The 14,141-nt window shown below is 42.3% G+C and overlaps 1 protein-coding gene across 7 annotated transcripts in view; it reads left to right on the top strand.

Moving 5' to 3' along the window:
• LNX1 (ligand of numb-protein X 1) overlaps positions 1 to 14,141 on the top strand; it is a 179,213-nt gene that overhangs the window by 143,000 nt on the left and 22,072 nt on the right. For 5 of the 7 annotated variants that reach the window (XM_054823891.1, XM_054823890.1, XM_054823889.1 and 2 more), the window contains 4 exons: positions 1,200 to 1,355; positions 6,838 to 6,993; positions 10,227 to 10,429; positions 13,178 to 13,549. In XM_054823891.1, coding sequence (XP_054679866.1) covers positions 1,200 to 1,355; positions 6,838 to 6,993; positions 10,227 to 10,429; positions 13,178 to 13,549 — 887 coding nt within the window. The remainder of the gene's footprint in view (positions 1 to 1,199; positions 1,356 to 6,837; positions 6,994 to 10,226; positions 10,430 to 13,177; positions 13,550 to 14,141) is intronic. The other 2 variants (XM_054823892.1, XM_054823895.1) reach the window with 1 other exon arrangement.

Genomic DNA, 14,141 nt, shown 5'->3' with positions numbered 1-14,141 from the left:
CCCTGTTGGGAACTGTGCTTGCCAGTTGTCAAGTATTTGCAGGAAAACTAACCTTCAGAAGTGCCTTGGGACCCTGGGGGATGTTTGCCAGCCTCTCAGGGAGGTGCAGCTCAGAGAAGCTGGTCCTGCTGAAATAATCACAGTCAGAGACAAGTTGCAACAGGAAACCTTGCCTTGATCCTTCATCCTGTGATGCTGCACCCGATTCTGAGAAGTGTCATATCTGAGAAACATGGCCTGGCCAAAGGCAAATTTGGAAGCATTAACAGTGAGTTCAAAGCTTGTATTTGAGGACTCTGAAGCCAAAATGAATAGTCCATCTTGTGTTGCACCAGCTGCATGTTGGGACAATGAAGAGCTGAAGAAAGGCTAGAAAATGAGCAGCGCTATCCTCTTGTGTGCTAGGGAGGCGAGGAAAGGGAGGGGGCAAGAAGAGAACACCAGAATGAAATTAAATCCCACCAGTTTTATTGAGTTTAGAGGCCACAGTCTGGTCTGAGGGAATGTTGTAGTGTTAGATTACAATGTTTAGCTAGCGTGCAGAGCTTGAAGAGACGGAACAGCAACAGCCACGAAGATATCTTCAGCAGGATGGAAAAGAGAGTGACATGTTTTGAAAATACTATGGTTTGGGTTTTTTTTATTGCCTTACCCAGGTTAGAAGATGTGATTTAGTTGGTCTCTCCCACTTGATAATCTTTGAATTTTTGACATGAAATTGTTGGCGGCTTTGGAAGCAGGGTTTTGAGGCAATGGTGTGGGTTGGATTTTTTGGGGGTTTTTTGTTTTGTTTTTTTTCAAAAAGAGTTTTTAACAACTTCCAGCTTTTTTGTGTGTGTGTGTCAAACTTACATAGCTTGGGAAGGGCAGCACTTCTTCCTTTTATATGGATTTTTCACAGGATTGCTGCTGATTCTGTCTTGACTGAGGATTACTGTCTCCCAGGCTACTACACTCACAGGAGATGTCTGTGCATGGCTGGCAAAACAGACAGGGAAGGTGGCAATTCCGGGGTGTGGGACAGAGGCATTCAGGTGGTTGCAGCCTTGGAGTATCAGCTGGAGTCAGGCGCAAAGGTGAAGTGCAGGCAGCCTTGCTGTTGATGTTATGTCCCATTGGATGCCATCAGCTACAGAAACGATGCATTTCTAGCCCAGAACTGCTGAACTGTATTGATTTGGGTTTTCCTGCTGTTGCAGCTCGACATTTTGAACGCTCGACTATAAGAAGCAGATCTTTTAAAAAAATAAACAAGGCATTCAGTGTTCTTCGAAGGACAAAAAGTGGAAGTGCCGTTTCCAACCAAGCTGACCGGGAGAGGGAGACTGTTGGAAACTCTGCAGCTGGAGAGGAAGGTAATGCTTTGTTCTCCTTGTGCTATCACTTAAAATGGGGTAGGGGACCCTATCCATGTGGGAACTGGATGTCCATGACTGACATGCCTTTCATGTGGTAGGCTGTGCGTGACTAAAAAAAAACCCAGAAAAATCAATCTTTCTTTATTTTCTTCTTTAAAAAGTTGTTAGTGACTGGCAGGCAAGAATATTGCTGGGTTGTGTGGGACCTCAGATAAGACTGTTCTGGTAACAGCCTGCGTGCTACAGCCAGCCCAGCATCTAGCATGCGGGATGTGGGGTCTGGGCATCTGGGATCTATTACTGGAGCTGTCATTGATTTGCTCTATCATTTTGTTCAAGAGGCTTCGTCAGCATGTGTCTGTCCCCCTAAAGCAAATGGATCACAGTGATCATACTTTATAGGAAATTCATGACTTTTGGTTAATGTTTGTGAAGGACTGGAAATTCCCAATGGGAGGATGATATGAAAGTGCAAAGTACTGTAATTAGTCCAGCACTTCTGTGGGATCCTTGGAGACAGACTTGTATTACCTCAGTCAGGCAGGTGATGAGGTAAGAATGCTCTGCTCTTAAACAGGGGGGAGAGGCAAGTTTGTCTGACGTATGTCAAGGATGAGGGGTCTGGCAGGCAGTAACACTTAGCATTTGACATTCTCAAAGCAATAAGCAAATGTTACTAATTGCTTTGGATTGTAATTATGAAGCCAACATTAGCATTCATGCATCAAGAGGAAGTGATGATAGAGTCGGAATCATCATCTTAATCAAAGTCTTCACTGAGCTTATTATTCCTTCGCTTGGTGCCTCAGCACCTCACTTCTCTTCCCAGATCAAATGCCCAGGGCTTTAAGAAGACAAAATATCCAACTTCCCTTTGCTCTGAATTTCAAGCTATCATTGAAATCCACACAAAATAAGGACAAAATGCTGCCAAATGCTGTGTTTAGGCATCATTTTTGAAGTGATGAATCAGAGAATAGTATTCAATAATTCTGCTTTATTTGCTTTTTCCTTCAAGAGAGATTCACTACGTTACTGTGTTCTTGGTGCTTACTCTCCTAGTCCACATACTTGGTGATGTAGCCAAAATACAACCTGATAATTCAAAATTGTGAACCTTTTAAAAAAAAAAAAAAAAGAATCTGCTTCTTGGACTGGAAACATGATTATTAAGTTTATTCATAACTTTATTGTCCAAAATATTTTTCCCCCCAAGTAAAATTTTGCAAGTTGTCTACAGCCCTCTTTGAGCAGACTGATATGATTCTCATTCGCTAGCAACTGTTCAATCTATTGTAAGCAACAGCTTGCCCTTCTTCAGCTGGACTGAAATTCTGCATGTCTCAAGTTCATACTTTTCAAAAGACACCTCCTCAGGATGGGACATAGACATTTTTATGACTGCTTTCTACCTAGGCTTCTAGTTGACATTACTAATTGTTCCACTGAAAGCTCAGTTTCGTGTCCAGGGTGCGTGAGGATGATCTGGATGCCAACAGTACCTATCCAGTAACACAGTGCAGTCCAAATGTTAAAAGAAGGAGGTGTGAAGATGCCACTGGCCTTTACATTTCCAGCAAAATGAAAAAAGCTGTTGTCTTCTTTTTAAGGGACATATAATGGGACCCTGAGGTGGCAATGACTTCAGGGTCCCATTCACAATGTCAAGATTGTCATTCTGTCCGTGACTCTGCTTGTGGTTTCATTTCTCTGCACCAAGCATGCCTGTAAGCTTCCAAATATATTCTACTGCACTGGAAAAACCAGGTACATATGTAATTACTTAATGAGCAGTTACTCTTCCGCATGAGATCACAGAAGCTGGGCACATGAATTACTGTATTAATTATGTATGCAAAGAATGCATTTTGATTACACAGTTCTGGAATTTGGTCTTTAAAAATGCAAGCAAGTAACTCACGGCCATACAAACACAACATTAACAAGGATCTCTACTCAGCCCTTTGCAACAGGTGCTTTGTGTAATGGCATCTCAAAGGCTCTCTCTGTTTCTTCTTGTTGGAGGAGCAAATGAATAAACTTCTTTCTGCAGCAGTTATCATCATCCTGCCAGCTGGAGGCTTGTTTTCTTCTCCAGTTCTGGATGTTTTCTTCTTTTATTGAAGAAACTGCTCTGAGCAGTCTGCAGTTGGACTGCTGGTTAGAGTTGCTGGTCAATCTTCAGGGATAGCTGCAGTATGCTCTGCCCTGTGCTCACTAAAGATCCATCCCAAACCTGCTGGAAAAAAAGCAGCTCCACGTGTCTGTCTCCCCATTGCCATTCCACTCTCCAGGGAATGGAGGTGTTCCTGTGGGTGGTGGTTCCTGGCCTCAGAGGTCCCCACACCCAGTGTGAGAGCACCGGTTCCTGTTGCTGCATTGCCCCAAGTTTCACAGGTTCATGCCTGGGACCACCTGAAAGCGCACCTCAGCCGTGCCTCATTGCTCCAGCAGATCGGATGGCACCTCACCACCTCTCTTGATGCTCCTTTCCTGACCAGGCTTAGTCAGTGCATGAGCAGAATAAAGCTGAGACTGTGCCAGCCTCACCGTGGGCACAGAGTGAAATAACCCCTTCTTGCTGATAACTTCTTGTTGACAAAGGAGCTGTCAGATCATCTGGCAAAACTCAACGTATTATAGTCCATCTGTCCCCAGGTTTCAGAATTCCCTCACCTTAGTTCAGATGTCTCTGTTTAATATGTGTTTTGACTGTATTTTAGTCAAAGGAGCTTTGAGAACGAAAACCATAGCACTTACCTATGTATTGACCCTCAGCATCAGCACCAATGATGTTAAATCAACTATTTGTCCACTGCAGAGTGAGTAGGTGCCTTTAATCTGAAGCCGTTATGTCTGTTGGGCCAATGCTCAGCTGCAATATGACTGTGAGGGTGCAAGACAAAATAATTATTCCTGATGTGGGAGAAAAAACATTCAAATAACCATGACTCTGCTTAACTTGAAGCTGAATGCAGTACTGGTTTTGGAAAACTCCTTTGCTATGCAGGGACAATGAAAAATATGATGTATAACAGCAAATGTGTTTCTATAATAATTACAGCAGAGAAATAGTTACATTCCAACCCTATCTTATAGCTGGAGCTGGTAGCAGTCCTGCACTGTGAAGATTACTTCATGATTTCCATTTGCAACCTTTGGTTTGATATTTTCAAACAATGTCATATGTGCCCATTTTGGATTTAAATGATTCAGGCTGTCTTTGTTCCTCTGTTTAAACGTTTTGGTGACATTTTTGGCAAAGAACTGTTCGTTGTCCAAACCAAAGAAAATGTTAGAAATGAATGAAAAGTGCAAACACTGATGAGAAAATGTTTGAGGGAAGGAGGCATTAAGATTTTCTCAATTTTAATAATTTAATAATGTCTCATTTTTAATAATTTCATAATTTTAATAACATGCAGAGAAGTATTTGTCTGTAGTACAGCACCCAAGCTTGTGATATCTTCCTGAGAGTAATCTCATTAATAGCACTTACAGCTACAAATAGCTTTCCAGGTCTGAAGTAGAAGTTAGAAAAGTTTAAAAGAGATCATTTCATTCTGAGAAGTGAGGGAAGGTGACAGGGACATCCTCCCGGCGCTGACGCATTTAAGATGTAATATCTTCTGACTGGGTCTACTAGTGTAAATGACCTTGACAATCTACTTAAATGATAAAATATCTCCGAGCAAAGACTGCTCCAGCTTTGCTATGCTTATTTGTATCACTGTGTTCTTAGTTTGGCATGACATTCTTCAAATTCACTTCCAAGAGAGACTGTATATATACTCTTTACTCAAACTATTCTACAAATACAAGTAGTAAACCAGCTAATATTTTAAGAGGAAAGAATTTGGGAATGCAATTGCAAAAACCTCTACACAGTTTTGCAGTAAAAGGGAGCCATGCTGCTCATTTTCAAAAATGTTCATCAGTTCCATTTTGCAGTCAAGTCATTGTAAAATAAATTGAATTTATGGTTGCTTGAGGATGTCAAACGTTGTTCAAAGCCAAACTCATTCTTCTTAGTCTCATGGTGGGTGCAGTTCTACCATCTGTTATTGCTTTGCAGCAGTCAAGGCCAAGGGAGCCCTGGCAGGCACTGGCAGGATCACAGAACAGACTCTCCTGTTGTATGGGTGTATCTCACTCCTACTGCTCAGTCTGAGCCCTGTTGTATTGTCTACACATATATATAAGATAGATAGTATAAATATTTCAATGTTTGGAAAAGGTACATGAAGAAAAAGAAGGTGAGTAAAACACAGATGGCTCTGAGTATCAACCATTTCACGGCATTAAGGCTCTCTACGTGCAGAAAAGAAAGTGGCTTATCGAGCCCCAGGACAAGACAGCAGCAGCCAAACTTTCGTCTCAGGAAGGCTGCACCCTGCAGGAATCCCACGCTGTTCCTGTTTTTCCCAGTTTTGATTCAGTTGCAGTTTCAATTTCCCCAAAATCTTACAGGACTGGTTCAAAGCACTCTGCTTTAGGACGAAGAGCCAGGCAAGAGATTGGATCTGTAGCATTTCCTCCACTACAGACCAATAAACTTTGCCTGCTGTAGATGAGATAGATAGCCACAACTCTTTTTAGACACATTCAACTCTACAACAGTTTTATTTTAGTTCTTTTGGGACTCCTTTGGTGAGAGGAATGTCCAGAAGCAAGAAGAGACATCAGAGCGGGCATTGCCTTCTACCTGCTCCCCTGCATCGGACCAGCATCCCTGGAGAACTAATGGAAGGCATTAAATCAAAATGATGGCAAGCCACTGGGAGAATGAAATGCTAAATGAAAATCAATTGGGAAGGGGGAGCTGCAGAACGAAGTCCCACACTAGTACAAGTGCATGTGACGTTCACAGACACAAGAATTTTCCAAGAACAGGTTACACAAGCTTTGTTTAAATTCTAGTGACCAGGTGCTGGGACGAATAAACGTGTGTCCCTGTGGATAGCCTTATTTGTGGGAGTGGTCTGGCACCTCACATCAGTCAGACCTTCTGATCTAAATAAGGATTTGCAACCTGAGACACAAGTTTTGTTTACAGTGACCTTTGATTAATCTGGACTCCAGAGCAAACATTACACAGTGCTTTGTCACGCTGGATACTGGGAATGAAGGCAGAAGTTATCCTGATGGCAGCACGGTGCACACAGATGTCTGCTGAAACCTGAACACTGAAGGAACACTACCATTAAGTATTATAAACTGTGGGGATAAAATATTAAGCATACTTAAAATGTTTTATTATAGTCTCATGGCCACTGTATTAATGAGTGCTTGGTGCCCTATATCATACCAGACAACTGGAGTTTACTGTGTAAAGCTGGTCTCTCCTATATTACTTGTTACTGTGATGGGATGCATGAAAATATCAATAAAATTGCACACTAATATAAGGAAAATATTGCTTGAGGAAAAAGCACACACAATCTTTCTGAATGCAGATGACATTTTATTATATTGACAGATTCAGAATGCTCCATGCAACCCCCGGTGACAAAACCACAACACTCTGTGGGGAAACCTGCAAGAATCACCAAAAACAAGACAGAAAGTTTACTTCTTTCTAGATTCAGCAGCTCTTCGATATTTAAGGACTGGAAATATAAAATGGTAAAGAAAGGTATGCAATACTCCTGGGTTTTCCTGCTCTGGAAAACCTAGTCAAAGAGAACAGAAAACACTAATTAAGAGTGTAAGGGCTGGAAAATGGGGTCTGTGCAAACTGATACTCCAGCCTCAAAACAGGCTGTGTATATGTGAATGGTACAAGCCCTCAACCCAGTTGGAGTCTCTTAAATTAGGTTGCTGAGGCCCCATTCACTGTACGCAGCCAGGTGCTGGGTCCACCTCTTCTGGGTATGGTATATACATTAGAAAAATTCGAGTTGAAGACATTGCTTTCCAGACACGGCATCATCTTAAAACAGGCATAGTAGGTTTTGATCAAATTGCACACAATGTATGCAGACTGGTTGGTCAAAAAGTGATCGTGAATTTTCTGACTCCAAAAATATGTATTTGTTTATTTTACACATTTAGCACTTATTGTTAGTTTATCAAAATGGGCACTGGCCTTTCACTTACTACAGTCTAGGTTGTTGGTAATAGAAACCTCCATGTATATGTCTGGGGTGAAAATAAGAGGCAAGTCTTAAATGAAGGGAGCAGAAATTAAGGGATCACAGAGTTATTTTGGTCACTTGGCCCATCAGAGGAGAAAATGGTGCAATTTATTAATCATATTCAATAAAGAACACAAATCAAGACAAGAGATGAAGAAGTACATCCTGCTAACTATGAAAAGAGAAACCTTAGCGACTTGCAGACTGGCAAGTAAAGTGTCTTGTTTTGTTTTGATTTGTTTTGTTGTAGAGTGCATACTTTAAAGGAAATTAGGTATTAAAAATTCCTCTAAAAGAATCTGCATAACATCATATTGAAAGTCAGTGAGCAAGACTTAATAAACCAGTTAAGGCATTGTTCAAGATGCAAAGAAACTTATATAAGTTTATACCTTATATAAGTTTATACCTTATATAAAGATATATGTAAGTCTTATATAAGTGTAGAGACTTGTTTACTGCCACGTTGCTCTGATTTTGCTCTGGGATAATTACAGACTGAAATAACATGAGAGTGTCAATAGCTTGTTCAGTCCACAGTTCTCCATGGTCCAGAAATATAACCAGGTAATTCCTTTAGAAAAGTTTTTGGAACGAGGAATGGTAGAATGAGCGTTTAAGTCAAAAAGCACAGTTTGTTAGGACATGAGATGAATCATCATGCAATGGGAAATGGAAGCTGTTCTGCTACAGGACTGCTTTGGAAACCCACAAATTACACTGAGAAATGTATTTATGCTATTTCTGTGCAGAGAAGATCTGGGGGATCCAGATTATCATTCGCATTTTTACGTATAAATACCCTTATAGCTACACTGAGAGTGTAAAATGTGCATGCTTATTCTGGTGCAGGGATCAGGCTCTTGGTGATTTTTGAGGAGTACTTGGATCCTCTGACTTTAAGCACCCTACTGAGATGCCAGAGTTAATTGCCTCTTTCTTCTTACATAGCAGTGGAGAGAGTTTAGCACCTCCAGGGGTGATTTAGCAGTGAAGCCGGTTCCATTGGGTGTCCATGTACTATAAAGGAAGCCAGAGCAAATAGGTCACCGAATTATGTATTTGGCTTAGGGGCCTGGATTTAGATGGGATGAATCCACCTTTCAGGCTAGAAAGAAGCGAACAAGTTACAAGCTGGGCAAATAATGTTCAGAAGATAGAGGAGTATGGGGAAAATAAAGAACCTTCCATTCCTGAGACATTAAAGTTGTGTGCAAAACTGAAATAAACCAGTATTACCCAGAAAGTGCTACTACAGGAGTATGAACTAAATGAATACTTGGATATTAGGTTGATGAAGGCTGTATAGTTATCTAGATAGACTTTTATTGCCTGTCAACTCCGTGTAAAACCACAAAGTCGAAGTCTGTGCTACCAGTAGGTGCTTTTTACAGACGTGGAGGAAGACAGCTTCCCGCCCCGAAGAGCATATGATCAAAGAAGTGGTAAGGGATGCAGCATGGTGTTTCTTAACATTATTTTCCTGTTCTTTCTTTCCCCTTGCTCTCTCCCAAAAGGTTTTGGTGCCTTGCTGGTTTGTTGTCTGTCAATTCTGTAGTAGAAAATATTTGTTCTATCTCAGATACTGCTCTGTTAATTTTCATTTAACGCTTTACTGCTATTCAGTAACAGTCACTGTACTTTCATTTCTAAAATAAGTTATTGAAAAAATATTGGCACTTAATTTTTTGATTTACAGGTTTTTCATATAAGCGCTGGATTGGACCCAAACACAAAAAATTCAAAGGATTTCTCTCATCTATAGGGGATTCAAAATAATTGAAGGATGATATACCTGTGCTAGAGAACTCACTGGTGCTTTTACTTCAACTTTGCTCATTGTTGAACAGGGATTAATTTTTTAATTGACCTAGAAGGAAAGAAATTATTAATGATATGCTGTGAAACCAAACATGCCAGTTGAAAAATAGAGTTTGGAAGAGGATACTCTTACCCAGTGTATTACAAATATAAAAAGGACCCCTGCCCACCATTAGTCCCTCTTCCCCACACCCAGGTTGCCAGGGCCAGCAGAGATCTTTCCCTCCAGGCACCTTGAGCATACTGTGGTTTTAATGCAGACGTATCGCAGTAAGAGCCAGTCATTCCTACTTCCTAGAGTCAAGCAGTGATGAAAGGAGAGGGGTCTGGTAGGGAAACTACTGTGTGCCTTGGATTGCCTGAGAAATCTTGCCTTTCCAATAGGTGAAGGTAAAAAAAAAAAAGACTTCCTTGTATGTCACAAGCCAAGCACCCAGTCCTCAGCTATGGTACCAAAACCAGAAGAAAACTGGGCAGCCTGGGATGCTACCAGTGAGACAGGGCATGTGGCCCACCACAGCGGGGATGGATGTTTGTCCAGGTGTCCATGCCCATCTGTTCTAGGACCAGCAAGGAACTGTGGCCTGGTTCAGATGGGTCTCTGGTGACTGAAAATGTAGTTTGTTCCCTTAAAATATTAGCACATGTAACTGTTTTTAAGTACATTTCATCTGTCTGTATTACATCAAAGGTTTAGGGCTGTGGAAAAAAAGGAAGTCTGAATGTATTAATTAAAAAAAGATGCCTTCGAGTCCCAGCAAGCATACTTATCCTTCCCTCCTCAGTATAAATCACATCCATGCATAAAACCTAGTTTTGTTTACTGGCAGGTACTGGAAGTTGTGTGGTGCATGTTTTAACAAAGCAAAGCTGTGACATCAAATAAATACCTTACAATGTGCATTTCCAGGTTTTCCCAGGTTGTATCACCTGATTCCAGATGGGGAAATTACCTGCATTAAGATCAACCGTACCGATCCCCATGAAAACCTGGCCATTAGGATTGTGGGAGGCAGTGAGACTCCTTTGGTTCACATTATTATACAGCATATTTATCGAGATGGGGTAATTGCCAGAGATGGAAGATTGCTGCCCGGAGACATGATACTAAAGGTACAGTACTATGAAGGTACAAGATAAAAGTATCCTAATAAAAAATAAGACTGTGTAAGTCAATCATGAGATGAGATTTGCAATGTTTCTTGTTTGTGTGGGTAGCATAATGCACGCAGAAAAACGTTCAGATCTTCTGCATGCTGTGATGATTTCATTCATTCCAACAGTTTTTGAGGTTCACAGACTTGTTTATTTCTCCTATTCACTACCAGGCCTCTCTGATTCCTACCCGAACATGGTAGATCCAAAATGCAATGTAGCACAATAGACTGTTGGCATCTCTGACCCAGCGGTGCAAAAGTCATCTTCTGAAAGCAGAGGCTGGGCTTTTTGCCCAGTTTGTTTCTACTGAACTGTGGGCTTAAATCTCAGTTAGGTGAGGTTTCCATTGCCTTACCTCTCACTTACACCAAGATAGGTGATAGGAGCCTGATCTGGGTTAAGTTATTTCAGCATTTAGCTCCTCTGTATGATGTGTTCAGCACCGCAGAGTGTGAGATGCTGCCCACTCTATTTTGGTAGCATTGCTCCACCAGCAGCCACAGGTGAAATCTCTAAGAACAATCTTGAGCAGCATTCTGACATTAGCTGTTGACTGCTACTTCTGCTCCTGTTTCTATAGAAATGTATAACAGATGAACAAGAATGAGGCCAGATGGTTAAAGATCATGTATCTTGTGAGCAGCGGCTTCAGCAATAGCTTTTGAATGGGAACTGCACTCTCAGCTGCCCCAGCAACTTGAATGTCTGCAAGGATGCTAAATTATATTAATGTGTCAATGCTTAGAAGAAAAGACTGATGACAGAAAATATTAGTTCCTTTCCTTGCTTTGATGCTTTCATGGTGTAGTTGGAGTGCACAGGTATATTCATATTGCAAGCCAAAGGTACAGCTGCAGCTCACCCAGGTGTACTCAAAACAGCTTAAACCAGCTAGCTCAAATATTGGTGACAGCATGGTGAGAGATGACAAAGAGCTCAGCATAGTTTTTCCAAATTACAGGTAAACATTTGAGCTTTGTTCACTATAGGCCGTGCTGCTGTGAATAGACTGGTGCTGGTACCCAGGCTAACCAGTGTGGCATTAGCTGGGATAAGGCTGCAGGAGCTGGAAGTGGGGTGGACTGCGAGGTCTGGCACACGTATCTCAAGGGCGTCTTCCAGGTGGGACTCTGGATGCCCACCTTACTGCCTGCTCTGGCATGCCTGGCTGGTAGGGTTAGTGAGTAGTTCCCCCAGCCCTACAGATTTCTTCTACTACATATTCCATGTGAGTAATTATTAAGGATACCATCCTTTGAAGTTCAGAGCACCATCATGCTTTCCTAGCTTTTGCTGACCCCAGTGGTAGCTGAGGACACTTGGGACATGCCAGGGTTGTGGATGTGCCTTGTGCTTCATGTCAGACAGAATGTGGCCAAAGGGATTTCTCAGGATCATGATGTGGGCATACTTTAAACTTGCCTCTGCATTGTGGCTCCAGGTGGCAGCTGGATGAGTGTCACCTGGTCGTGAGCTTCGGGGAGGCTTGTTGTCCTGGTGCCAGCACAGAGTGGCAGAGTCAATGGCACCACTGAACCAAAACTGTTCCTGCAGGGCACATCCAAACTACAGTGGGAAGCTGTGATTGCAGCATGGATGGGCCCAGCTCAGCTCTCCCTGGCAGGAGCTGACTACCCAGGGATTTACCAAGGATTCCCAGCAATTTCAGCCCCATGCTGGTTCAGCTCATGCCGTTCATACTACCCAAGCTGGCAACTTAAAGTTAGTTAAGCTGCATTTCTAGGGCCATAGTCGCCTCGTCAGATCACAGAGAGGACAGCCCTGTCGTGCCCACACAGGCAGTCAGCGAAAACAAACGCCAGTCAAATGCTTTTGTCAGTGCTGGGGAACATTTCTGTTGCAGTTTGGAGATGTTAATATTTAAATGGTTCAACCTGTGCAATGTAAAACTACATGGAAATAACTTGTCTGATTCAGGTTTTCCAGCCAGCAACGAATTACAACCTTGCAACTGGTTTTCATTTAGCAGTGATAAAGTGCAATGCCTAGTCACTCTTACATACACAGACATGACAGGATTGACTGGAAGCTCTTTTTTTTTTCCTTCCTTCTTTTCACCAGCCAAATTAAAGAAGTGGCAGTCATGCAGTTTTACCACCATCTGAGCTAAATCTTACCTGGAAAACACTGAGAAATGTAAAATCTCGATTCTCTGGTGTGGTATGTCAGCATAATTGCTAGTAAATAATCAGGACATTTAAACTTCTAGTTGAGGTTCTTTTCTTCATTTTAATTAGGGATTCATTAGTGGGGAATAGGTTTTTTACTGTACCTAGAACAGCTGCGAGATAAGGAAGAAGAGAAACAGCAGGAAAGTGGTGGGAGTGAAAGGAAAGGCTGGCAAGGTGATTTGAAATCAGAAGCTAGTGGAATAAAACTAAGATATATGAAAGGATATTGGAGCTTGGGAAAGAGCAATAATAAAGCTGAAAAATAACATGTATGTCTGGAGACTATCAGGGAGAAAGGGAAAAAAAAAAAAGGCAGAAAGTGTCTGTACAGCGTGTCCTTTCCTTGGGGGGAAGACTGTTCTGCACCACAAACTTGGCCTCCTGCGTGACACAGTTTGAAATAACACACGTCATTTCATATGAAGACATCTGTGTAAATAGATCTGCCCTCTCCAGTGCCAATTCAGATTAGACGATCTTTCTGCTGCTGATTTACACTTCTCTCTTCCAGGTAAATGGCATGGACATCAAAAATGTGCCTCACAACTATGCCCTGTCAATCCTGAAGCAACCCTGCCATGTGCTCCGACTGACGGTGCTCCGAGAGCAGAGGTATCGATGCCGAAACAGTGGACTTTCCCTTGATGCTCACTGCAACAGGGATGACAGTTTCCATGTTGTGCTAAACAAAAGCAGTCCAGACGAGCAGCTGGGAATAAAGCTGGTCCGCAAGGCCGACGAACCAGGGGTATTTATTTTCAACTTGCTGGAAGGCGGCGTGGCTGCCCGTGATGGACAGCTTCAGGAGAACGACCGGGTGTTGGCCATCAATGGGCATGACCATCGGTATGGCAGTCCAGAGAGCGCAGCCCAGCTGATACAGGTTTGTCACCACCACTTGGACCCTGATTTCTGAACTTTGCAAAAACAAAGCAGCATATTTTTCACCATCCCTTGCAAAGCAGGGGCCAAATTTAATGCGTGTGTATTTTGGGGAGGGAAGGAGACATGTCAAGCTCAGATGGGAATTTACAGCTCTAAAAGCTCCTTGGTTTCACTGTGGGTACAAGGGTGAATATGGTCATGGGCTCTCGCAGCAATGCCTGCTACCATTAGGCTTTGTAATATACAGATCAATGTAAACATCCATATGCTCCGTGCATCACCAAAAATGATGCCAGTCTGCACCCTGGGAGCGCTGGGTCCAGCTGGGTCCTGACTCCTCCAGCTCAGAAGGAGTCACAGTGCTCCCTGGTGCAGCCCTGGAGCAAACCAGAGTGGCCTAAGGCAATGGGCAGTGTGTTTCTGGATGAACATCATCCTCCCAGACTTGGTGATTTCCCATGGGTGTGTTTTAAGATGGAAGGTACTCCATAGCTCGTAGATATTTCTTACCTAAATCCAGCATATGGAAATCCAGATGTTTTAGAAAAAAATGGATCTGTAGCTGTAGTTTTTATAAATCTCTATTTAGA

This window comes from Grus americana, chromosome 4, assembly GCF_028858705.1.
Source record: "Grus americana isolate bGruAme1 chromosome 4, bGruAme1.mat, whole genome shotgun sequence".
Lineage (NCBI taxonomy): Eukaryota > Metazoa > Chordata > Aves > Gruiformes > Gruidae > Grus > Grus americana.
Note: the sequence above shows the minus strand (reverse complement) of the source record. Positions and strands in the feature narration are given on the sequence as shown.